At 34.7% G+C, this 27,658-nt stretch overlaps 1 protein-coding gene across 1 annotated transcript; it reads right to left on the reverse strand.

Moving 5' to 3' along the window:
• Nucleotides 1–94: 94 nt before the first annotated feature.
• SEC62 (SEC62 preprotein translocation factor) lies at nucleotides 95–27,658 on the reverse strand. The gene is made up of 8 exons (XM_012779255.3): nucleotides 27,524–27,658; nucleotides 19,569–19,677; nucleotides 18,443–18,548; nucleotides 12,450–12,654; nucleotides 12,123–12,215; nucleotides 9,640–9,700; nucleotides 7,618–7,737; nucleotides 95–1,690 (listed from the first exon to the last, which is right to left on the reverse strand). The coding sequence occupies exons 1-8, from the start codon at nucleotides 27,557–27,559 to the stop codon at nucleotides 1,257–1,259; spliced, it is 1,164 nt and encodes a 387-aa protein (XP_012634709.1). The 5' UTR covers nucleotides 27,560–27,658; the 3' UTR covers nucleotides 95–1,256.

Consider the following 27,658-nt stretch of genomic DNA (forward strand, 5'->3'; position numbering starts at 1 on the left):
AGTAAACAAGATTTTTCCAAAAGATTTGTAACTAAGGTATGCAAGACACAAAACCAAACTGCAAAACTAGTTCAAAGCAATTAAAGTCCAATAGTTCTCTTATGTTTTCTTTTATATTCTTTATTTTAAATTGATATTTTAGAACAGTAAATTATCTTTCACAGCAGTGCCTCCTGGTCTAATAATACAGTACCCCATTTCTGAATGTAAAGATTTAAAATAAATCAAAATGAACATTAAGGCGTACAAACAGCTACTTTAAGCCTGCCCTTATTTAATAAAGATCAGTTTTTACTCATATTCAAATACATGGAATGTTGGCACAAAACTGAAGCTGCTGTAGAAAGATCACAGATGTTCTCTGGGTTATTGAAACTTCCATTTCTCTAAAAACATACCCTTACATGGTCTTAATTTTACAAATTTAAGTGTTGAGAAATATCTAATAAGTAACAATTAAAATAAAATGTTTTATTTGTAAATTATGTACAGAATACACTTTACGTTATGACAAGGAAATGGGGAATAAGAGCCATGACCTTCCAACCAATGCTGTTCACCTTCTCTGCTGGAGATGACTATCTTTCTCTGAATCAGACGTACAAATCAGTTTGGATTTCCTACATCGGAAAAGGAGAATTTGTAGCTAAACTAAAAGTTTTGCTGCATTGTTACTATTGTTTTTTTTCCACAAAATGCTTTTGAACCCTGCTAACTTAGAATCTTAAAATAAATTTCCTGGTATAATTTTATAATGAAAAAAAAAAAAGCTTACCTACCAAGAACAATGAGTTTTAAGCATCTTAAAGAAACTATGAAATGGCTACATAACTATGTATGCATAATCTGAAATACTGGAGTTTCTTTATTTCTTTTAAAGTTATTTTGATTAGTTTAACAGTAAAAAGCCATACAACTATCAAAAATGCCATTAATCTAAATGTCATTGTGGAAAGTGACTCTTTGATAACTATCAAAATGAATGAGACCTACTTACTGTAAAATTATCAAATGAAGAAAATTCATTAATGGCTTTAAACTGTACCAATAATAGTACCAATATTCTATAAAATAAAAGACTGAATATAACTTCTTGGATGTCAAATACATTTCAGTAAATAGATTTAAAGAATGCTACAGTTGCCACGTGTACATTATGACGATCAGCCAACATAGAAAATCCAACCTCTTGTACTTATTCAGTCCCAAATTAGTCAGATTATGATTTTTCATGTGAAGATTTAGGTGTTTCTCCATCAGTCTTCCTCCTCTTCCTCCTCTTCACAATCCCCATCTGTTTGCTGTTCCAGTTCCTCTTTTGTTATCATTTCAAAATCATTCCCATTTCCACTACTGTGTTGGGATCGGTCATCTTCCCTCCTGTCACTGTCTGTGTCTGAATGCCGTTCTCCACCTGAGCCTTCTGTTCCATGATTTCCTGGTCCTACTTTTCCCTCCTCATCTTCCTTTTTCTCACTGTCTGACTTTTCCTCACTGTCGGACTTCTGCTGCTTTTTGGTTTCAGATTTCTCATCTTTCTTTAAGTCTGCTTTTGGTCCTTTGTATTCATGTGTGTACAGAGGCCTGAAGGAGTCAATGAAGCCCACGTCAGCAGTCAGATTTGGCAAGAACCAAAAGTGATGCCTTCCTCCAGTTATGAGCCAAATGATGAGAAATAGAATGCAACGAGCTGTGGAAGAAAAATTTCTCTAATTGAATAACTCAAGCCTTGACTCAGAAAGAAGGGAATATTTGTTAATAAAAAGCTGGGAAAGCTTTATTACTTGTACATTCCACACATCTTAAATACAAATATTTAAATCCTGACTAGTTTAGCAGCTGTCACAGTATTGTAGAGGTAGAAAAACTTGAAGTTGTAATGCTATAATGCCACTCTCAAAAAATTACTTCTATTTTTTTCATCTGGGCACTGTTTCATAAATATACGTTTATGATTTATGCACGTTATGATGTTATACTTTAATAACCATAGCAGTCAGTTGGAAGTTTAAGTATTCATGAGATCATAGTGTAAGAAAAGAAAAAAGAGTCAGGTGTGGTGGCTCATGTCTATAATCCCAGCGACTTGGGATGCTGTAGCAGGAGGATCACTTGAGGCCAGGAATTTAAGACCAGCCTGGGTAACATAGCAAGACCCTGTCTCTAAAAAACTGAAAAAAATTAGCAGGTGCTGTGGCTTGTGCCTATAGTCCCAGCTACTTGAGAGGCTGAGATAGGAGAATCACTTGAGCCCAGAACTTCAAGGTTACAGGGCATAGCAACAATGCATTCCAGTCTGGGCAGCAGAGGAGACTTTGTCGCTACAAAAAAAGGAAAACAATAAAAAATAAAAAGCAGGACTGCATCATGACTTTACTAGGCTCTAAGTACTTTTGCCTTTGTAGGGCACTTCCTCCAATAAAAAGTACTAAAAATTATATATATAATATATATATTTATGACTGTATTGGTATAAATGCAAACAAAATACTGCATAGATTTACTATTTTTATCTGTATATACATATAAATACATATTTTTTACTACTTCTGAGTTTAAAGAAATGAAAATGAAAACCTACACATATTGCAGGTCCATGGCATGTGCTTACCTGGCCTAAAGGATAAATTGGCTCTGGAAAAAGAATTCTACTATTAGTAAGTTTCTATCTTCTAATTCTTTTTATTTTATTAATTAGGTATATTATGTAATTTTTGCTTATTTAAGGACCAAGCCTCTCAATATCAGGAAACAATACAATGCTAATGAAAGCAAGATCACTTAAGCATATAAGGTTTATGAAATTATTCTTTTAGAACATTATATTATGATAAAACTGTGGAATGGAATTTTAAGTTTAAAGTTTGTAGTAATGTTATCATAAATCCCAATATTTCATATAGTTTTCTCTAAATATACCAATTATGTAGAGCTGAGTGATTTTCTTTTTTTTCTTTTTGTTTTTTTCAGACAGAGTATTATTCTGTCACTCAGCTAGAGTACAGTGGTGTTATCATAGCTCAGTGCAACCTCAAGCTCCTCAAGTTATCTTTCTGCCTTAGCTTCCCAAGTAGCTGGGATTAGAGACTTGCACCATGATGCCCAGCTAATTTTTCCTATTTTTTTGTAGAGATGAGGTCTTGCTCTTGGCTCAGGCTGGTCTTCAAGCCATCTTCCTACTTCAGCCTCCCAAAGTGGTAGGATTACAGGCATGAGCCACCAAGCCCAGCCAGATTTTTCCTTTTTCTAAAAGGTCATAATGATTATATGAATGTTACAGACTAACCAATTATGGCAGGATTTTTGGTGTTTTTGCTTTTGTTTTCTTTACAATTATATCACTGTCTTCATATAAAGCCTGAAAAAAGTTCATCTATGCTTTTTCCATTATTTGGCTTTGAATAAATAGAATGAAATGATTACAGCTGCCTTGACTTTTATGAAGTAATAATTTTTACTTCACAAGAACATAAATATTCTGAAAAACTTCTGTATACATTAGAATCTTTTGTGGTATAAACAGAAAAGGTAAACATATTGAAAATTATGATTTTAAGAATAAATTCCACTGATAAGGCCGGGCGCTGTGGCTCACGCCTGTAATCCTAGCTCTTGGGAGGCCGAGGCGGGCGGATTGCTCAAGGTCAGGAGTTCAAAACCAGCCTGAGCAAGAGCGAGACCCCGTCTCTACTATAAACAGAAAGAAATTAATTGGCCAACTGATATATATATAAAAAAATTAGCCGGGCATAGTGGCGCATGCCTGTAGTCCCAGCTACTCGGGAGGCTGAGGCAGAAGGATCACTCGAGCCCAGGAGTTTGAGGTTGCTGTGGGCTAGGCTGACGCCACGGCACTCACTCTAGCCTGGACAACAAAGTGAGACTCTGTCTCAAAAAAAAAAAAGAATAAATTCCACTGATAGATAAAAAATAATGAACAACATTTAAGGAGGCTGCACATTTTTCTCCAAATGTAATTATGATGCTATGATAGGTTTTGTAGTGTTGTTAAGATAGATGGTGAATAATATGAAATCTTGTATCAAATCCAAGAAAAAACACCACAGAAATGGCACAAATAAAACCTAATTTTTTTTTACCACATATAAACTGGGCTTGGCAGAATTCTACCATACTTTATAGGATTTCTCTACGTGGCATAAGATTACCAAGGGCAAAAAGGGAAGACTCAGGGGAAAACTGTGACATGCACTGTTCTACTGTTTCCATACTCCATTTCAGAAATTGCCAAAATTCTTATTTTAAATGGCAATATTAACAATGCATTTTCAAAGTAACACCAAATATGATTGTGACCAGTATTTAATACTTCATAAGGTAATACAAAAGAAATATCTAATTTACAAGTGGAATACAGATCAAAACTACTTGAAAGTATATTTGAAATTGCATTTTCTAACAGAATCAACAGAAAATGTTGGGTTTGCTTCCTGGTTTAATTTAGAAGACTATTTGATCCATAATGCATATTTAAATTCACAGAATACTTAAAATGAAAAAAAATTACTGAAGAACCAGTATTTTAAAGACAAAAATTATATAATAACAACAAATTACTGTGAATACTGGTTTAATTTAAAGATAAGCAAGTGTAATAATTCTATTCAGTGGAGCTAAACCTTTGCTAAAAATTTTCAAGGAGCTTCTAAATTTCAGGGATTTGAGAGGCACAAGGCATCAATTTTATTATGTCTAATGTCAGATCAAAGTTTATGGTTTTTCTCCTTCTTGATGTAGGTATTAGTATTACATTAACACTAGTTACCTGCTTAACAGGCTTAGATGTCATTTCTTGGCCTACAAACGTGCATGCATTTGTGTTATACACAGAAGCAGCAACAGATTTTCTCAAGGTGACTAAGCTGGGGTAAGGAAAAAATTAAAGGTAGGTGGAGAAGGCTTCACTCAGAGATCACAGAGAAAAAAAAGGTCCATAACCGTGACTGACTGAAGGAAGATACCAATGAGCTCCTGGGTCCATGTCCATGGACAGTGGCACCAACCTAGGACACCTTGATGAACAGTGAGAAGGATATGCAAAGGGAAATTGCTTAGGGCTCTAAGAGTAATGCTTTATAAATATAAATATCTATTATGCATCACAGAGCCTCAGAATAACATGCACCCAGTCCAGATAATCTTGATCAAATTATGCCCTCTAATAACAGATATTAGGTCAACAACATGGGGGTGTTTTTTGTTTTTTTTTTAATAAAGAAGTATTCCTATGTGTTGGTGGAAAAATTGATTTGTCATTTGGGGAAAATAATCAGAACTTTATACCATACACCAACATAAACTCCAGATGAATCAAGGAATTCAATATAATTTTTTAAAAAAATCACTAGACAGCTTTAGATAAGCTGAGAAAAATTCATGTATATTTTCCCAAGGTGAAAAATTAGAATTGCCCAGTCTAAATGGGAAAATCTTCAAAGATTAGGATTTTTTTTTTTTTCTGAGACAGAGTCTCGCTCTGTTGCCCTAGTTAGAGGACAGTGTCATCATCATAGCTCACTGCAACCTCAAACTACTGGGCTCAAGCAATCCTCCTGTCTCAGACCCCTGAGTAGCTGGGATTACAGATATGAGCGACCATGTCCAGCTAATTCTTCTATTTTTTGTAGAGACGGGGTTTCAGTCTTCCTCAGGCTGGTCTGGAACTCCTGACTTTAAGCAATCTCCCTGCCTCAGCCTCTCAAAGTGCTAGGATTACAGGTGTGAGGCACCAGACCTGGCCAAAGACTAGGATTTTAAGTAAAATAATATTTGTTGGTTTTTTTCCCCTGATTAAACAAGTAATAATTATTCCCTAATTTTCCATTATTGTGGAAAAATACAGAAAAGTATAGATAAAAAAAATTTAAATTGTAATTAACACCACATTTGGGTACATTTCCTTCCAATCAACCCCTGCCTGGCATTTGAGTATTACCATTTCAAAATAATGTTCCCAATTAAGTAGGGTAAAAATATCTCATTATGTTAATTTTTCTTTCTGATTACTAGTAATGAGCAATTTTATATAGTTAATAATCATTTGTTTTTTATTCCTTCTTTCAAAGGATTAAAGGGTGTTTACGTCCTTTGCCAATTTAATATTTGGATCCTCTTATCAAGTGGTATAAGTAAATGGGAATTTTAAGCTTTTGCCTCTCCTGCCAGTTTGTTGCCTGTTTTTAGTTTTGTCTGTTTGACATGAAAAAGTTTGTTTTATTCTTATGTGATCCAAATCTACCAGCCTTTTTTGTTATTTTTACATTGCTTTTTAGCTATAAAAGACCCCAATAATCCAGAAATGTAAAAACCTATTCACTTATGTTTTTCTACTTGATTTTTAAAACATTTAACTCTTTATTTTTTTTGTTTTTGTTTTTTTTTTTTTTTGTTTTTTTTTTTTTTTTTGAGACAGAGTCTCACTTTGTTGTCCAGGCTAGAGTGAGTGCCGTGGCGTCAGCCTAGCTCACAGCAACCTCAAACTCCTGGACTCGAGTGATCCTTCTGCCTCAGCCTCCCGAGTAGCTGGGACTACAGGCATGTGCCACTATGCCCGGCTAATTTTTTTTTTTTATATATATATATATCAGTTGGCCAATTAATTTCTTTCTGTTTATAGTAGAGACGGGGTCTCGCTCTTGCTCAGGCTGGTTTTGAACTCCTGACCTTGAGCAATCCGCCCGCCTCGGCCTCCCAAGAGCTAGGATTACAGGCGTGAGCCACAGCGCCCGGCCAACATTTAACTCTTTAATGCATCTAGAATTTATTTTGATATCTGGGTGAAAATTATTGATTTTCTCCAAAATGGCAAATCAATTGTTTAGAACCACTTATTAAATATATGCATAGAATTTAAATATTTAATACACATTTCATTTGCCTTAAGTCAAAATATAGAAATGTTTTACTGAAAGTATTTTTTTTTTTTTTAGAGACAGAGTCTCACTCCGTTGCCCGGGCTAGAGTGCCGTGGCGTCAGCCTGGCTCACGGAAACCTCAAACTCCTGGGCTCAGGCGATCCTTCTGCCTCAGCTTCCCAGGTAGCTGATACTACAGGCATGCACCACCATGCCCGGCTCATTTTTTCTATATATTTTTAGTTGGCCAATTAATTTCTTTCTATTTTTAGTAGAGACGGGGTCTCACTCTTACTCAGGCTGGTTTCAAACTCCTGACCTTGAGTGATCCTCCCGTCTCGGCCTCCCAGAGTGCTAGGATTACAGGAATGAGCCACCGTGCCTGGCCTTACTGAAAGTATTATGTCTAATAAATGATCAACCACTGAAAAAATATTATAGTCCTTGCCATAGCTAATTGTCAAAGCACATTTATAACACATGATTTTATTTTAAACACATGATTTGTTAAAAAAATACCAATATTTAAAAAATAAATTAAAAAAATATATTAAATCCATTCTCTTCAGATTAGAACAAATCTAATCAAGCATCAGTCAGTTTTGGGATTTGACCTAGAAAGTACAACCATATACTTCTTGATTTACCTATATTAATTTTGCTTGAACTTTACTGAAGCTCTACAGTTCAACTATTCAATACTTACCTTACTGAAGTCAATTTAACTAATAACAATACTTACCAACAGCAAGGAGAAGAATACTGGCTACAAAACAGCCTGCACCCACACTGAGGTAATAAACACCTACTCTCATTTCCGCTGGCCAAAGAGGGAAGAGGGTGGCTGCTATTACTGCAATCACTAGAACAAGAAATGACAAAGTTACACAGATAACTTTTAGGAGAAAAAATTAAATGGAATGGTTGCAATAACAGTGAATATATTCATAAGGGGAAAAAGTATGAAACATATTGGAATATAAAATTGCCATTTTGCCATTTTCAGAGTTAAAAAATGGTCAATTATGAGCAATTTCATATTGTTCAACCTAAATTTTATACTGTTCTTAAATTAGGTTAGTTTTGTTTTTAGTATAATTTACATATAATTAGAAAAAAAGAGCCATGTAAAAATGTAAAATTGCTGGCTCTTTAAATTATTAACTACAACCATTTTCAATCTATATATTTTTTAAAATATTAAGATATTTGCCTACTGAGTAGGAGAACTAAAAGAAATAATAAAATAACAAACCTAACAAAAATTGATTCCAAAGGCCCTTCCCTGGAGATTCTGATTCTGGAATGGAGCTCTGATATCCAGACTGAAAAAGGTCCCCAGGTGATTCTGCCACAGATGGTTTTTAGTACTCAGGGAAATGTATACAAGCATCTCTAGGTTTTTTTTTTTTTCACAAGTAAAGTGGGGCCACATGAATGAATTATAAGAAATTAGAAGCTTTGTTATTAGGTCCTTAGAGTAAAATCAAGATTCAAATCTAGCTCTATCATTTATAAGTAACCCTGGGCAAGTTACTTAACCCTTTTGAGGTTATCTTATATTTAGTAAGTGCCTATTCCTCTGTTTTAAAGGTTGTTCTGAGGATGAAATGAGACATTGTATGTAAAATATTTAGCAAAATGACTACTACATTGTAAGTAATCAATAACTGTTAGCTATTTGGGTTGGGTTTAATTAAATTTCAACTGTGCTATGAAAAAGTTATTTTGAATGGGATCCTATGATATCATATTGATCAAGCTTGCTTTAACTGCTATTTTCTTTTTCTATTTGTTAAATCATTCTTTCCCCACAAAACTTGCCCCATACTTACAGGACTATACACCCACTAAGAAACCAAATGAAAAGGTAGAGCAAAGATTAAGTCTTCATCTAATTCTTGTTCCACTCCTCAGAGGTTAACTACTATTAAGCTTATTTGTATTCCCTGAGACTGCCTATATATAATTAAAACTAGCTACATCGAATTTTTTATCAAAATAAATTAGATTATACTATTCTTAATGTTTTGCAACTTTCTTATTTAATCTATTCTAGATAACTTTCCATCAGTACACCCTAATTCTTTAAAAGCTGCCCAGTATTCTACTGGGTAGTTGTACTGTAATTTACTTCACCATTCTATTGAGAAACTTGTTTCATTTTATCCTGTTACAGAAAATATTGCAAAAACCCCTGTAAGTGTACATTTGTATACCTGAGATTACAGCATAGGATAAATTTCTTAAAGTGGAATTATTAGATCAAAGGATATAGGCAGCATTTTAAATTTGAAAGATAGTTGCTAGATTACTCTAAGTACATTATGAGGGATTTAGATTAAAATAGATAATATGTGCAACTGTATGAGAATAGCCAAGGGATAAATTCTTAGAAGTGGAATTTCTAGGTCATTGTATATGCATGTAGAATTTGAAAGATATTGCTATACTGTCCCTCATAAAAACTAAAATGATGGACATATCTATTATAACAATTGTTGGTGAGTGTTGATTTTTTTCTAAAAACTTCACTGTCAAATTTTGTAATCCTCTTAATCAGTTTGCCAATTTCTCAAAGATTTTTGTTTTAATAATGTTCCAAAAATTTTCCTTAGTTTATCATTTATCTTCTGACTTTATTTAAACAACATATTTAAATGATAGCTATTTTATGTTTAGAAATATTTTCTCTTATGGCATCTGCATTTTGTTTTCTAAATTTTAGACTGTACTTGAAAGCTACTTACATCCTGCTACTTACCAAGAATTAATCCCATGACAAATGTTTTAAAGTGAACTGGGTCATAGATCCATACATATACCTAGAAGAATCAAGAAACTTCAGTGCTTAAAAGTTCTAAGGTCACATTAGAAAGTAATGCTTAATTCTTTATTTTAGGTACCCTGAGGCAGTCACCAACCTCTTAACACATGAGAAATACTTTCTAAGGTAAACAAATTCCAAAGACCTTTTCCTTCTTCAGTAGTAGTGGTTCTTTTGGCATCCATTCAGTTGGAAAACGATAAGAAAACTATAAATTCTGTAATGAACTTTGTAGATTTGTATGTCCTTATATGCATTTAAGAATTTGTTCATGTGTTTAAATCATTATTTATTCAACTGAAAAAAACAGTAATTGTCAACCTTTTTGTCCCTAATGTAATAATGTTTGGGCTAATACAGTTAAGACAGATTCTAACCAGGCTGTATCACAGATCCAGCAACTCTCAACTTCACCCTTTTGTCTCCTACTGATAAACCATGAAGAACCATTATTACAGATCATGCTTGGTGAACATGAAGATTCTATGACTCCCTGTACTAATTTCACTGCCCACTCATCCATGAAGGGCCAATGCTTCAAAGCTTAATTTACTTTTATCGGGGTATTATTTTATACAACAGAAATTTATTTCATCATTCAGATCAGAACTCTGCTTGATCATCATCCATAAAACTGTTAGTTTTACCTCTTGCTTTCATCTCTGTTTCTACAAATAATAGTATTCTTCCATTTCCTAGTTCTATATTGACCAGAACTCTTTAGTGTCTGTCCAACTAGGTTCTCTATTTCTAACACCTGGGAGTTCCATTTCAACCCCCTTCCTATTTCACTCTCTCTCTATTTTCCCTAGGAATCAGATCCGCGGACATTACTTCTGCCAGTTTCCATTCTAAAAAGTAAGTTTTTTAAAATAGACATTTCCCAACTTTGAAAGTTTTGGAGTGCATGCTGCTTTCTACAGAATAAAATCTAGCTTTTTCAACACAGCAAACAACCATGCTTTTGCTCAGGCTGCTTCTTTCCTTAACGTACCTATAACTCCTTCCAGGCAATCTGCTAGTCATGCTTCCAGCCTCAGTACAAGTGTCCAGGGTCTCCAGACCCTCCTTATCCTTTCATATTAAATTAACTATTCCTAATTGGTGTTCTCACACTGTTATCACTTACTGCACTGTAATATACTAACATGTTTAAATGCTTGTATCTTTGCTAGGCTATAAGAGCTTCCTAGCAAAGAATTTATTGTATTTATCATGCTATTCCCAGCACCTGTAAAAATGTCTGGCATATAGCTGATGCTCAATGTTTAACTGAGGGTATCTGAGTTCTCATGATAAAGACCTATAGTCTTCTATTATAGCAGTTCTTTACTGGGGGTTTATATCAAAATCACCTGAGGACACTTTATTACAGATGCATAACCCTCCCCGCCATTACACACTAGATATTCTCATGTAAGTATGTCTGGAACCCTCCTAGAACACATATTTTTGAAAAGCTGTCCCAGAATTTCAAACACATAGCCCTATGAGCCACTACTTTAAATATGTTATTTTTGTATAGGTATAGCAAAATGGATATGTCTTGAAATTCACAATAATTCAAGGGCTAGTATATAACTCAAGTTTATGTATTGGTTAAATGAGTAAAGTAAGTAGTATTCATGGAAGGCTATCACCATACAAATCTCCCATTACAAAAGATACAATAAAAACCATCTTCTCCAGCAAAAGCATCAAGGAGTGTTGAAAATTTTAGGCCCTCGATGTGATGTGTCTGACTATATATTGTATAAGAGAGACCAGTAGGGGTCCCCTATTAACCATTCTGCTCATTTTCTGTTGATAATAATGGAAACCCTACATTTTAGCTGGGCAAATAATCACTAGTATAAAAAGTGCATTTCCAAGAGTTTACTTCAGGTGAGCATGACCTTGTGACTAGGTTCTGGACAATGGAATCCAAGCAAAAATGAAACTGTCAGGTTCCTGGACAGTGCCCTTAAGATGATCTTAAAGAGGAAGCAGGTTCCTCACTCTCCTTTCCTCTTTTGGATGCAGATATGAGGTTGGCAGTCATTTTGGACCACGAAGTAACATTAGTTAAAAGCCTCACACAGAGGAGAAAAGATAGGAAGAGCTGTGTCCACCAGAGAGCTGCCCACCTGTACTGCTTACTTCTAGATTTCATTAATGAGAAAGAAATACGCATCTATTTTGTATTAAGCCACTGTTATTTCAGGTTTCCTATCACTCATACACAGCCAAATCTAATTCTGACTTTTAAAAAAATCTAAATTCAGAGAAATTATGTATTTTTTAAAATAGAGTAGCTTTATGTACTTACATGCATGGTTATATTTATCTAAATGACTTCTTTTATTAATGAAGGCATCAAACTTATTTCTAAAATCTTCTATGGAAAACTAGATTTCAAATTATAGGCTAAATACTCTCACCTCATTTCCATCCAGAAAAACTTGATCATCATGTGGCTCAAGTTTGAATTTTTTCTTAGTTTCCTTCTTTTTGGGAGTGCCTGGAGTTTCCTCCTAGAAAAACACAAGTTGAATAGAAGTAACACAAGCAAGCAAAAAACTCAATATGACATTCATACAGTCAAAAAACGTTCACTATTTGTAACACAGAAATACAACTTCTCAACCATAGTATTTATAATAACCCTAATATGGTTATCTCAAGTGGTTGTTGCATATTTTAAATATGTCCATATGCCACATGTTGCATAGTGATTTTTATTTTTATTTAATTTTAGTTGAACTCACTTTTTTTGATTCTTCCTTTTCACCATCTTTTTTTTTCTCTTTTTCTTTTTTCGTCTTTTCATCCTTTACATTTTCTTTCTTGCTCTTTTTATCTTCTTCTTTTCCACTTTCAGCTTTTCCTTTATCTTTTTCTTTCTTTATGTCCTTATCATACTTCATTTTCATTACTTTTAGTGCCCGGTGAAAAAACTGCTTCTTTAAAAGCCTTTGGAAAAAAAAAGTATGACATTATATTTCCCATTGATTATACAGATATAGAGTAAAAAGCAAAAGTATCAAGATCTGAATAAAATGAGCAACGGAAGACACAATTTGGCAACTCATAAGAGAATTTACAACTAATAAGCCCATGGAAAAATAGTTAACTCCACCAGTAATCAAAAAACTTTATAGCCAATTATATAAAACTTGCCAAACCTCAGTGATATTTAATTTTCATTTTTCACGGTTTAGGTATAAAAGAGATCACAGGTTTGAGATTATCCATATAAAGCTTCTCTCTGGGTTCATTAAGAGTAATCAAGCTGGGCCAGTAATCCTATCCACTCAAGAGGCTGAGGCAGGAGGACTGCTTGACACCAGGAAGTGGAATCCAGCAGCCTGGGTAACTTAGTGAGAGATCCTCCTATCTTTAAAAAAAAAAAAAAAAAAAAGCCAGGAGTGGCAGCAGGCATGTGTGCCTATAACTCTAGCTACTTGGGAGGCTGAAGCTGCAGGATCACATGAGTCCAGGAGTTTGAAGCTACAGTGAGCTATGACTGTGCCACTACACTCCAGCCTGGGCAACACAGTGAGATCCTGTCCCTTAAAAAAAAGGGATGGGGGAGGGGGAGAAATAAACAATTTAAGACATGTTAACAGATTAAAAGTATGTCCACAATTTGATTGATCCAAATGTCTTTTTAGCTGTCTTTCTTGATGTTATTTTTTTCTACCTCTACTTCATTTTCAGACCACCACTATAATCAAATATCTTTAAGTAAGTAATGAATAATGAAATATACTAAAGTAAGATTTCTGGACACTGAAAAGGACTCTAACACTGATTCGAAAAATGTGCAATATATTTGGCAAAACACTATGTATTCCTAGTTTCCCTAATTTCTCTCTAAATACCTTATTCTCCCTCTTTAGCAATTATTATTATTATTTACATTCTCACTTCAGGGCATTCACACTGGCTGTTCCTTTCACCTAGAATGCTCTTCTCCCAAATAACCAGGCCCTTTTGTCTCACTCTCTCAGTTCCTTCAAGTTTTCCCTCAACCACAAACCCACCCTGTTTAAAACTATAAGCCTGCTCCCATCCTCTCTCCTTTCCTATCCATAGCACTTATCTTTTAACTCACTATATAATTTGTTATATAAGTTTGCTCCTTCACTAGACTGTAAACTGCTTAATAGTGCTTTATTCATTTTTTAATCTGACTCCAAATTAAGTCAATGCTTTCCTCTTTAACTCTATAATCCTATTCAAGAAATTGGGTTGCCCTTACACGTTAGTCATCTAAAAGCTACTTTTTCAAATCTCATGTTCCAGTTTCAGAGTTCCTGATTTGTTTCTTCACTTCTGCCTGGATATTGTACAAATACCACAACAAAATCTAGAAACTAGGTCTCACTGCCACTGTCTGTGCCAGCTAATAATGGTGACTATCTACCTTTCTACTTACACCTTACTGGTGCCTGCTCTAGCATATCATACCACTTGTTAACTAGATGCTTCCTTCCTGCACAGATAATCACTTCTTCCTGTCATTGTGTTGGGCCTCTGAAGCACCTGTTTTATCTGCCTGCCTGGGCTTCCATCTGCTGCCTAATTAGGTATAGGCCATGAGCATTTCCACAAAGCTAACTTCTAGGTTTCTTCATTTGGCCCATTCTACTTGTTCAGAAGACCTATTAAGCATATGATTGTGTAACTGTTCAAACTGCCCCCCAAAACACTACCATTAATATCTGCTATGCAAACATATACATATGTAACAAACAAAAATCTGAAATGAGACTTTAATGATAAAGCAGTTATGAATGAATAGAAAGTGGGATTTAAGAGTAGTAATGGGGTGTTTGAATATGAAGGAGAGTTTTATATTTTTTACTTTACTTCAGAATGTCTGAAAAAATTTATAATATACATATATTCTAATTTTCTTTGTTTATGCACTTATGTGATTTCCAGATTTTCTGTCAGGAACATTTCCCCAATCATTTCAGGAACGTTTATTACCACTCAATATGAAAACAAAAATATATCCTGTTCATCATACGTTAATTGAAAAACCAGCATTTTTATAGTTTATATTATAGATGTCCATACATTAAGAGTACATTATGTATACATGCACATATATATATACTTTAATATATGTGATGATGTGGTTGTCTATGAAGCAACATTATTAATTTGGATTTTCTTCTAAATCATTTTCTACATTTTCAGTTTTCTCAAATTTATGTTAGTAGAAAAGCTTATTCTTAAATAAAGAAATAATTTAAAATATAAACCATAGAACTCTAGTAGGAAAGCGTTCTTCCATGATGAGTAGATACAGAAGGGTATAGAACCAGCAAGATCATTTGTTTCTATCAACCTTCCTGCATAGCTGAAGGGAAAAAAAAGACTTAACCCCAATCAAATTGGTGTTGAAAATAATCTTACATTTAGGTAAACAGGTTCAAATATCACCTCTAATACTTAACTAGCTGGGTGATACTGGGAAGTTACTTAATTTCAGTTTATCTCTAAAATGGGATATCTCATAACAGTGGTTTTTAGGATTAAATGAGAAGCATGTAAATTGTTTAGCACAGTGTCTGGCACATATGCATTCGATGTGAGCCATTATTGCTATGGCAAAATCTCCAATTTCATTTAACAGTTATGGAATATATACACATTTGGTTTCATAAATCACTACATTATAGCATCATTCCATTCTGTAATAAGTAGACTCATTGACTTATTCCTTGATGAGTCTTTAGGGAATGTCTGTTTCAACTTGTTCTATGCCAAGAAAAGTGAGATTGACATTATTTAACCTCTGTGATACTATCAGAGCTTTCATTTATTTAGCTTTAAATAAATGATACAGGACAAATCACTAACACAAAGTTCTCTGACATTTTCACAGAACTATTCACACTTCCCTGTATCAGTGTGTTCTATGCCCTTGTTTGGATGAATATTCTTTCTTCTCTTATTTGTTGGGTAATCACCTATTTATGTTTCAAAATTTGATTAAAACATTTTCTCTGTGAAGTCATTCTTAATAGTTTCACCATTTATGTCTTCCTTATAGAACACACTACATTGTAATTAGTTATAAATCTTCCCTAACAGATTAGAGCATGTGTTTTGAGGTAGAGACCAAGTCACAGTCACTGTATTTCTAGGGCCTGACATATAATAGGTGAATATTTGTTGCAATAAATAAATGGTTTTAAAACAGCTTGTAAAACGTTTTAAAATTTCTTCTGTATTTTTTCCTTACCTTTTAATTTTTTCCTCCAGATTTAAGAAACATTTATTGAATGCCACATACATGTTGGGGACTTCTACCAACATGGCAGTGGTGAGTTTTTATTAAGTGTTCACATTGTGCTATGTAGTAACAATAAAGTATAAAACAGTCCTACAATTGTTTTCAGATTTAGCTGGCAAGAGTTTAAAAAGAAACTAACATATGTGCAATAATGTAACAACTCTAAAATAGTTAAAGGCCAAACTGGATGATATTAACTTTATAAATTCAGTAGAACTTTATATACAAAGGCTAATGTGGGCTGGAGGACCTGGGGTATACTACATGGTAGAGGTAGGACTTAAGGAATATATTTGTAATATTGAGAGGCAGATAGGACAGAGAGGAAGGAGAACCATTCAGGGAATATGGCAAGTTATGATAAAAAAGAGACTATTTTCTTTTGTTTTTCCTCAGACACCATCATGCCCACTTAGTTGCTTCAGGAAATGAAACTAGAAAACAAATGAAATGAAACTAGAAACCAATAGTTTCAGGAAATGAAACTAGAAACCAATACTTCTTTTGTGATTTTGTCTGTTATTGGGTAGGAACCCATGAGGAATGGCCATCACAAGGACTCAATTGCTGTATTAGAAGTGGCTCTGGGCTGGGCGCAGTGGCTCAGGCCTGTAATCCTAGCACTCCAAGAGGCTGAGGCAGGCAGATCGTTTGAGCTCAGGAGTTCGAGACCAGCTTGAGCAAGAGCGAGATCCCGTCTCTACCAAAAATAAAAAAAATTAGCCAGCCATGGTGGTGCATGCCTGTAGTCCCAGCTACTCGGGAGGCTGAGGCAGAAGGATCACTTGAATCCAGGAGTTTGAGGTTGCTGTGAGCTAGGCTGACACCACGGCACTCTAGCCCAGGCAACAGAGTGAGACTCGGTCTCAAAAGAAAAAAAAGAAATGGCTCTGAAGACCTTAGGTGGAGGTATACTTCTCTCCTTCATTTTAGTGCAGAAAGGACCCAAAAAACCTGACATCAATGGGGATAACATATATAATGAAAATCAAATTTGTCTCTGGGACATTCTCTGTACTTGGGTCTTTTGAGCTTTTCATATAAAAAGGCTCCTAAAAAGCCAAGAGATGTGGATTAATACTGACTACTTTCCTCAGAGATTTGGGCTCACAGATTTAATATCTGAAATAATAGTATTGGCAGGTGAACCAATTTTAATTTCTGCTCCATTAAATGCATCATCATTTTGTTGGTGGAGATAGTGTAGTATAGTAGTTAAGAGCCAGTGTAGTATAGTAGTTAAAAGCACAGACTATGGAACCAAACTGCTGGATTTAGAATCCTAGATCAGCCACTTACTAGCTATGTGACCTTGGATACTTTCTCTGTGCCCCCGTTTCTGCATTTTGTAGCATCTCTCAATTTTTACACTATATGTAAAAAATAAACCTATTTTGTGGCAGGTAAGGAAGTTTGCACTTTGGAACTAATTCTAATTAGATGAATTGTTGTAAAAGATATGTAAATATCAACCCCACCACTGTTAGTTCATCCTCACCCCAACAATGAAACTTGTTTCTGAAAGGTCCGTTAGTAATCTCTAGTCTTTGCCAACTAAGATTTTAAAGAAATATTTGATAATTCCTTAACATGACAACTTAAAAAACCAGGTTGTGAAATAAGAGCATGCCCAGGTGGCTGATACTTTAAGTGCCATTAAACAAAATATTAATAAGTGTTGTGTGCATCTCCCTTCAAACCAGATAAAATAATCTCAAGTTTCCATAGATTATAAACTTCAGTGTCATAACAAAATTTAGTTAACATTTATTAAGAAACAGCAAGTAGTAAGTAAACTAAGGACATAAATGGAAAGAAAACCCAAGAAGAAGGTGATTTTGTCTTTTAGATAAACCACTCATCATCAAAAGTTTTTTCAAAAGAGAAAAAGTACCTATTATGAAAAACATGTGTATGTTACTGAATTATCCATACTTCATCTTGAAATCTTCAAAATAAAAGACAAGGTAAATGTTGCAGCTGTTTTGATTTTATAAGGAATACTACAATAGCAAACACTAAACAACATAGGAAAGGATGTTTGGCTCATGGCTCTGGGTGTCGGCACTAAAAACCCAGATATAACAGGGATAGCAGGAATCCCTGCAAAAGTTTTGGGAAAAAAGACCCCTGACCATTTATTTGCTTTTATAAAAGATAGAACATTTTGTTCACTGTAGGCACTGGTGTATGATTTTTTATTGCTGACCCTTCAGTAGGCCTGGTAAATACACAAAAGTAACAAAACATAAATAAAAATTATAGTTAAAAATACCAAACAGTCTAATACCAAACACACTTTGCGAGGTACCAAAGAAATATTGGTTATATGTAAAAACTATGTTTATGTTGTGATATCACTACATTTAATGATGTAAGGAGAAATTTTCTATGGAGAAAATTTAATATTATTATTTACATTGTCCTTTACTAAGAAATAAATACTACCTGTTGCAGTAGTCAACCACAGACTCCCTGGTTGTAAATAAAGCTTCCTCTCCTTTCTTGGCCTTTGCCCACTTTGAATCCAAAAGGCAATCCACTGCTTTTGAAGCTAAAGAAGAAATTCATTATTTTTAATTTAGTACACATAGCTAAATTATGGCTACCTAAATAATATTTTATAAAGCAAAATTTCAACATTCTGGCGACAGAAAAGAAAACCAAGCTCAACACAAAATTAAGTCTAATATCATGGTAATAGTTCCTCAAAACCTCAACTTGTGAAATACATTATCTTTTTAAAGTAACGCTGGGAAATAAATGGCATTCAGAAACACTAATTAAAGTAAGACATATCAATGGGGAAATGTTCAAAAATTCAATATATTAATACTTGTATCTAACTATTGCCCTTATTACTAATCAAAATCAAATGTAGGATAAACCAAAAATCTTCTCCTCCCCACCCATGAAAATTCTCATCAAGGTTTACTGTAACTCACTGAAAAATAAGCTCCATAAACAATCTACTGCTGTTACTAGAAGCAGCTAAATATAATTAGATCCAAAGAGATTTGCATGCCTTTTCTCTAAATTTTTAATGAATGTCAAAATCACTAATAATAACAACTAAAGAAAGAGAAGATAAAGGAATATTTCTCCATACTGACAATTCAATTTTAATTTATGAGACAAGCAAACTCAATCACTATTTATAAACTATGGGGCTATATTATAAAAGGTATCAGCTTATAATAATGTTGTTTGGATAATGTAAAGAACCAAAGCTCCTAATTAGTTCCAAGTACACGTATTATCTGAAAAAAAGGTAGTATTTCTTTTTTTTTTTTTTTTTGTGAAAATATTTACACACAAGAAAAAAAGGTAGTATTTCAAAATACTAAAATAAATCCCATTTAAAAAATTTCCAACAAGTGTTATTAGAAAGCACTTTATCTTTTTATTATAGACATTCTCATTCATAAAAAGAAAGAATAGGATAATCAACTGCATATGCCCATCATCAGCTTCATTCATACTTGGAAAGAATTTTTAAAACTTCTATACATCCCAAATTTAGGTAACTTCATAAGATATGTACATTAATATGATTTTACTGATACAATCCTACCAATAAAATAATCAACCCGGTGGCCCATCATATTGGTGGACTTCGTTGGACAGTTGAATCGAAGATACTTGGCTACAGCCTTCTCTTCTTTAGATGGTTCACCAACTTCCTGCAACATAAGAATATTATTTTAGTGCAATCATTTACTTGAGAAATTCAATAATTTACAAATCTGTTCTATGAATCTTTCTGAGTGAAGTAGAGGCCTTGCTTTCAAGCTTTCTCTGGAGCAGACCTGGTAATGTACAGAAAAGATAAAAATGGAGATTTAAAAAAACTACATGTTTTTCAAATACAAGTTGATAGAGGCAAAGCCTGTCTGCTTCTTGTCCTCAACTATCAAGTATTTGAGTTGTTTTTCCAGTATGGCAACTATTTTGTACCAGTTCACCTTCACTCTTGCATGGTCTCTTTTTATAAAAGATAACATGTTGCCAATCATGACTGCCCAAATGTCAAAGTAAATAGAAACAGGTACCATAAATGTTAAAATAACAGCTAAAGATATATATCCTGGACAGTGAACCATAGAAGGAATTTTAAAATTAACCAATAATAGCTGCCCTAATATTAATACTACTGAGATGTCGACATTTGTATTCCCTTCTCTTTCTCCTTGTGATCGCAGATACCAGATAACTTTCTGGGTCTCATTTCCCACCTTGTCTTCTCTTCCCCAGTAAGGGTGAGGCAAAAATAAAAAATGCAAAAACAGAGATACTACTATCTCATTTGAAGAAACGAGTAATGGAAGTAAACTGACAAACAGAAGTTTTGGAAAGGCTGCTTTAATTTTTCCCCGGTTTTCTTTCTTCGTACCTTTTCGCAAATTTTCTATTACTTTCTTCATTGTTTATCATTCCCCATCTTCCCATTATTCTCTTTCATCTGAACTTCTTTAATTTGACAATTCTTCCTGTGTACTTATTCTCCCCACCTATATACTGAAGAAAATGAAGGCAGTCTACATTTGTACACATCTTCTGTATAAACTTTTAAAAGTTGTCTTATTGTTGTAAGCTATTCAAACAGACGAACTGTATTTAATTACATGCGTAAGCACAATACATAGAACACTCAATATTTCTGGCAATATATAATCTAAATGTGAATGATTTCAATTCTGTTTCTTTAAAGAATAAAATGCCAAATACTAATAAAGAATTATTTGCCAAGAATCTAGGAGGCTGAGAATAATTAAGACAGTTGTTTTAAACAAGAAATTCTAATACACGAAATAGAAAAAATAATCTACTTAAATTATCTGTCTTTATATGAGGTTTTCTTACATTTCAGGTAAGTCTGAATTCATTTATGTTTAAGGAAAATAAGGAACAATCAACAAACCAGGGTTTCAGGTTTAATTTTATTTTGAAAAGGAGTAATTTCACATGAAGTGAAAGCTTGTGCTTTGGTGGTTGAGTCACCTGCCAGCTACATCTCACATTTTTCCTTTGCATTTCTCAACTCTTCTACTTCTAGCCCAATTAACAGTGTATGATTTCTTATACTCTGCTACTACCAGCTGTGGGTTATTTGTGGCAATAAGAATTAAAAGCCCAAACCACTCAATCCAAAAGACAACTATTGTAAAAACCAAGTATTTATGAAATAAAAACCTTTATGTTTATAAATAAAAATATATATCAAATACTTTCTGACATGGTAAAAGGTGAAAATTCCTTATTAAAATTTTTGAAGCCATGCTAAAATATATTAATATATGTTGGTACCATATATGTTAGATGAAAGTATTTAATTATTTTTATATAATATACACTTCCAGCCTCATCTATTAGTAAGTAATATTCTATATAGTTATACACCTGAAAAAGCAATACCATAAATAGCTGAAACACTATAGTTTATAAAAACCAATTCTATTTTATAATCACATTCACATATGCTCAATTTTTTCCTCATTTGACACATCTGTTGTCAACTTAAAGTTTATCTAATTAACTGATAACCTGTTATTGGGATGTGCCTGATTAAAAATTGTGGGGAAAAAGTGTGAATAAATGTAAACTGTTCAATCAAATACATACTCTATAATCTTTGGATGCTACAGTTAATACAAAGATTTGTAAGGCATGATACCTACACTTCGCTACATAACTATCTAATGCAGCAACTGTTATTTCCCAAAAGGAGTGGTAGGAAAAATATTTTAGAAGTTCACAAAGTAAGAGTGAGATTATCAATGTGAATAGAACAGCTAGAAAAGACCTCTTGGAAGAAGGAACTAGATTTTGAAAGATGAACAAGTTTTGGGTAAACTGAATGAAGAGCATGAACACTGTGGCTGAGAATAATACAAAATATGGCTCCAGTAGAGACAAGTTAGGAAGGGAGGTTAAGTATATGTAAGCATTAATAGAATAGACTATTATTCTATTAGCCTAGACTACAGTCTTCAAGTAGAGAAATTTCAACTTTACCTGTAAGTAACAAAAAAACTAACAGTAGTTTTTGAACAAAAGGATATAATCACAAAATGATCTAGATATTATTTTGGTGGCTGTATGTAGGATGAACTGAAAAAAAATGCATAAGGCAGGGAGACTGTTTAGAAGAGTACAGTAGTATTCAAGTAAATTGTGATGTGACAGTGGACTAGGAATGGGAAGAAAATTTAGATATTGGAAACATTTCAAATGTAGAATAGACAGGACTCAATAAAGGATGAATGAAATAGGTTAAAATGTCAGATTTCTAACTTTATGAATGAAAAGGACAATTTTTCAATAATAGAAAGGAAATTTGGGAGGAAGATGATTCTGGAGAACAATTATATCAATTTTGGGAACGACACACACTCATACACTCAATTATACAATTTACTGAACATAGACATAAATATACTAATCTACTGATTGCTGATGGAGGCATCACATGCAAAATCTGATTAAATGTTAGCATACATAAAATACTGAGTTCATTGTATATTATGCAATAAGGAATCTGATACTATACCTATGCACAAAAATTTTAAATCTCATTTTAACAATTAACTTCAAGTTCACCAAACTTCTCTACAACTGCATTCCCTCTTTGGTAAAGGCACTAAAAACCAACAATGTACAGAAGACACCCAGAAAACATGGACTTGGAAAATCTTTCCCAACTAGACACAGAATGACTTGTCCATGGATACTTTCTTAAAGTATCAGTAACTTACAATAAGTTACCCATATTGTAGACTGCCTGTAATGAAAATGATGTAATTTGTGAAATCTGCTGGGGCTGTAGAGCTAGAAAGATTGCTGTGGAAGAGTACCATAAGAACATGAACCCTGGAAATTGGTTATACAGAAGATCCACAGCTTAGGAGGGCATAAAACAGTCTTACCTTCTTTTTGTTTATATATTGCACTACATTACCGTCCCTCTTTTCTCCTTTCTGATGTAAACAGGATATTTTCATAACTTTTCTAGAAGGCTTCTAACAAGCCTTCTGGGAACAGCAGCACCAACCAATAAAGAGAAAACAACCTATCAACCTTCAACAAATGGAGAGAACTTTTTAGCTCAATGAATGAGCACACCTTTCTTAGAATATGGGTAAGCTAAGAGCCAGTAAGTTTAGGAGTTTAGGTGAGACTACCTTTCTTTGTATCCAAATACTAATATGCTGGCTCCTGCAACTTACAATCCAACATTATTTAAATTGAAAGTTTGGTAAGAACACTCCTATAAAATTGTTAAACAAATATTTTTACTTAGAATACATCAACACTCTAACACTATAAAGAAATAGAGATTACTATTTCCAGTATTTTTGCCAGTATTTAACTTTTGAGAAAAAAAAATTGATCAAGAGTAAGTAAGCCACAGGCTTCAATCTTACAAAATTTCTGATATAAGTTTAGGTGACATGTCAATAGTGAATCGAGCAAAAAACTAAAAGGCTTAGTTTACAAATTGTGAACTTATATCTTTTATATAAGCAGTACAAAATATTTGTGAAAATGCTAATAGGTTAACAGAATAAAATTTGAAAGCTGGAGGGGATCTTAGAGGAATCATTTGCTCAAAATCACACAGCATGTTACTAATAAAGCTCTACAAGAATCTGTATCTTAACCATACCAGTGCCCTTCTGTAATACTTCCAATTCACTTTCATTGTATTTCCTGTTTAGTAAGGGACTTGCTAGGTAACTGGAAGGCCTTTCATTAAGCCTCTAGGGGGAATTTTCAGACTTAGGATTAGCTTCCTGGGTTCCTTCTCTTTTCTTCAGAATGTTATCAGAGCCAGATTTGTGTAGTCTGGCTTCAGAGTCCCAAACTTTCTCTTTTCTTCTCTTTCCTGAAATCAAGCCCATAAAGCCATGATATATCAGGGTTTTATTGCTAGGGAGACAGATGGGTGCAACAGAAATAACTGATGGAGGTTATGAAAGTTCTAAGAACTAGTAAGCCATTTAAATGTCTCAAAACTCAACTGGATGTTTTACATATAAACAGAATACTAAATGAGATGATTTTCTTTAGTAGGGACAAATCATGTTAAAACTTTATGTTAGGCTGGGCTCGGTGGCTCATGCCTGTAATCCTAGCACTCTGGGAGGCTGAGGCAGGCGGATAGCTCAAGGTCAGGAGTTCGAAACCAGCCTGAGCAAGTGAGACCCCATTTCCACTAAAAATAGAAAGAAATTAATTGGCCAACTAAAAACATATAGGAAAAGTTAGCTAAGTATGGTGGCACATGCCTATAGTCCCAGCTATTTGGGAGGCTGAGGCAGCAGGATCGCTTGAGCCCAGGAATTTGAGGTTGCTGTGAGCCAAGCTGATGTCACCACACTCTAGCCCAGGCAGCAGAGTGAGACTCTGTCTCAAAACAACAACAACAACAAAAAAAAAACCCTTATGTTGTACAATCTAATATAAAAAATTGAGGATTAAAGTATTTCAGAGCAACTTATTTTTTATCAATGGTGAAGTGGAAAGAATATTCATTTTAGAACTGGAAGACCTAGTCTAAATTTGGTTTTACTATCTTGATTAATGATCCTGGGTGAAGTCACATAACCTCACTGGACCTCAGTTTATCTGTAAAATGAAAGAACTGAGTGAGATCAGTAAGCTCTGGGCCCACTACTCTGCTTTTATGGAAGAATGAATTTGTGCAAAAGGTTTCCAAACAAACTCTACTAGATTCTTTTCAATTCTCAAATTTCATGATACCAGGATTTTAAATCAATACTTCTAGTAAACAACACTTTGTTATCATATATAAAGTTACTGCATATCCTTAAAAACGTACACAATTGCATTTCTTAAATAACTTAAATCTTTATTTTCAAAAGTTTCATTAATGTGGATTAAGATCACTCTCACTGGAGAATCTCAATTATTAAAATTTTTAAATATGTCAATAAACATGTAGCTCACTTCTGGTTTTCAGTGACCAGTAATGTGAGTACAAGAAGGGAATGTGACAATAATCCACTTCCTTTCAACTATGATGAGACAATAGAATCTGAAATTATGTTGCACTAGAAAAAGTAAATAAATTATTAATAGTTACATTTTTTTACCCTAAACTTACTTATTTGTATCAAACATTTTCCCCCAGTGCACAAATTACAGTTCAAGGTCACTGAACATATTCAACATAAAAATCTTTTCTAAACATGAAACATCAAACAACAGAAAACTCAGTTGATATTGCAGACCTTTTTGCCTAAAAGTTCCACAACAGAATCTTTCCTGTCACTTAAACTCTGAACTTTTCACTCATTACATTTGATCTTTTTATCACAAGTGATGCCAGCATTAGAGTCTTTGATTCTCTGGAAGGATAAAACTGAGGAATTTTCTAGGATAGAGTATTTTTATAAATTTGTGAGACTGCATAAAAGTAGTACTCCAAGATCTCCCACACTGTACAGAGCCATGTAGAAAACTTCAAGGATGGGAAAATACATGCCATTTATTTTCATTTTGCATTATGCCACGCTGATTTTTAACAATCAAGCCTCAAATAAACAACAGAAAGTAAATAGCTATACTTTATATAACTCACAACCTAATGGTTTATTTATTGAATAGAGAGCTGTTAATCTTTCTTTAGCATATCAAAGAGTGCTTAACAAAAACCAAAATAACAATCCAACCTAAATCCTTCATACAGGGCAAGGGGGGGCGGGTAGGAATATAAGGGAGGGGTTATGTGTCAAGCACTTTTAATATCTTTTATAACGTTTAATAAATCATTGACTTATCTATTGTTTTCACAGCAATCCTACATCCCTCAAGTTCTTTTCCATTTTTTTTTTATTTGAGGTAAATATTCTTTCTTACAGATGCAGTAATTGGGGTAAAATGTAACTTGCTCAAAGTTACTCAGCTAATAATTGGTAGAGATGAAGTACAAACAGGCACAGTTTGGCTCAAGTTTTATCTCTCTGCCACTGTCAGTACAGTACCATACAGCCTCTTTTACCTATTTTTCTGTTTAATATAAGATCACAACTGAAACAAGAGCAGCTATTCAAAAGGTGAATTATATCATCATTACAACCTTAGGAGCAGCTGAAATAGTAGTAAAACAATGCATATTAAAGGACATAAAATTATACTGTCAAGTGTAAAGATAAGGACTTCAGTAAGTACAAATCTGACAGACAACTTCAATACATATTCTAATAAAATTTTGTATATCCATATTGGAACAGTAACACTAAATCTTAAAAGGTTAGAAACAGTATAATTAGAAACTTTTTCTACTGACTGTAAGCCCTGATTTGACCCATCTGAACGTGGAATTTGCCTTTTGCTAATTCATTCTCTACCCTGTTCAGAACTTTCTTATTTCTACCAAATTCCAAACTTAATGATGTTTACCTTTTTCATATACTTAAAAGTTTCCAGGAGAACTTTAACTTGCATAGCTCAAAGCACCTGTAGTGTAGGCCCAGAAATTGGAAAACTTTAAAAAGGTGGAGGGATAAAATAGAAGACAGAAAAAGTCATTCTAAGCAATGAAATAGTAAGGAACAGAAAGGCAATGATGAGTGTAACCATTCATGATTAGTATATTAACAATTTACTACATGTTATCCATTTATGATACCTTATGAAGGTTTCTCAGGACACGAGCTGATGAGACAACTAATAAACATCCTGAGTCTAAGATGTTCTACATATTTAATACTCTTGACGAAGAACAAAAACAGGTGGAAAACTGCAAGGAAGAAATGCACAAATGACATGCATGTGGAATGAGGGAGGGTTGTTATGTAGGTTATGAAGATGACACACTGGTATGTGAAAGGTTTCTGGGCGCCACCACCTCTTGCAGCACCAACAGGGGTTGTGGTTGTTTACACACAGTGTCGCCTGGAAGAAAGCCAGCAAGCTTCAAGTGAGATATTAAATTAATAATATTAAGGAGAAAGGAGGGCAACGCAACTGAACATCTGGATAAGCAGATCGCTGCCTGGGCCCCCGGGGCAGCCGACCAAGTCCACACCATTACCCCTCTACGGTCAATGCGCACAAAGAACAGGCTGCTTTAGGTCAGTCCTCCGCCTCCTTCTACCCCAATTACCGTGGCCTTAATTTCGGGATAGCTAAGGCGAGACGATGGGGTGAAAGGAGGGGAGGAGCCCCAGGAAGGGTCAGTGTCTGCTCCCAGAAGGAGGCTGACCTCCCTGCTCAGGCCCGGGATGGCGCGGCCACAGGCACCCGGGGCCGGCAGCCGGACTCCGAGCCGGGCGCCTCCTTCCTTCCGCCAAAGCTCCACCACCACCTCGGTCTCCGTCTCCGCCGTGGCCAACACCACCCCCACTCAGGCCCCTCACAACGACGCACCCGCGGCCAGCAGCCTCGCGGCGGAACCCCGCCCCACCTCGCCCTCGTTTTCGCTCGCCCTTTCAGGGGGCCTTCCCTGCCTTTTCCACTTTCGAGGGCACTGAAACCCCCTACCCCAGAGCTCGGCTTTGCTACCTGGATCCGCTTCTTGTGTCGCCTGCGTTCCGCCATGTTGGCCGCTCCGCCCGGTTCCCTTTGACGTGGAGCGAGGGGTGGGGGGCGGTGGAAACCTCGCGAGAGCGCGCCTCGCGGCCCGTTATGTAACACGCC

This window comes from Microcebus murinus, chromosome 1, assembly GCF_040939455.1.
Source record: "Microcebus murinus isolate Inina chromosome 1, M.murinus_Inina_mat1.0, whole genome shotgun sequence".
Lineage (NCBI taxonomy): Eukaryota > Metazoa > Chordata > Mammalia > Primates > Cheirogaleidae > Microcebus > Microcebus murinus.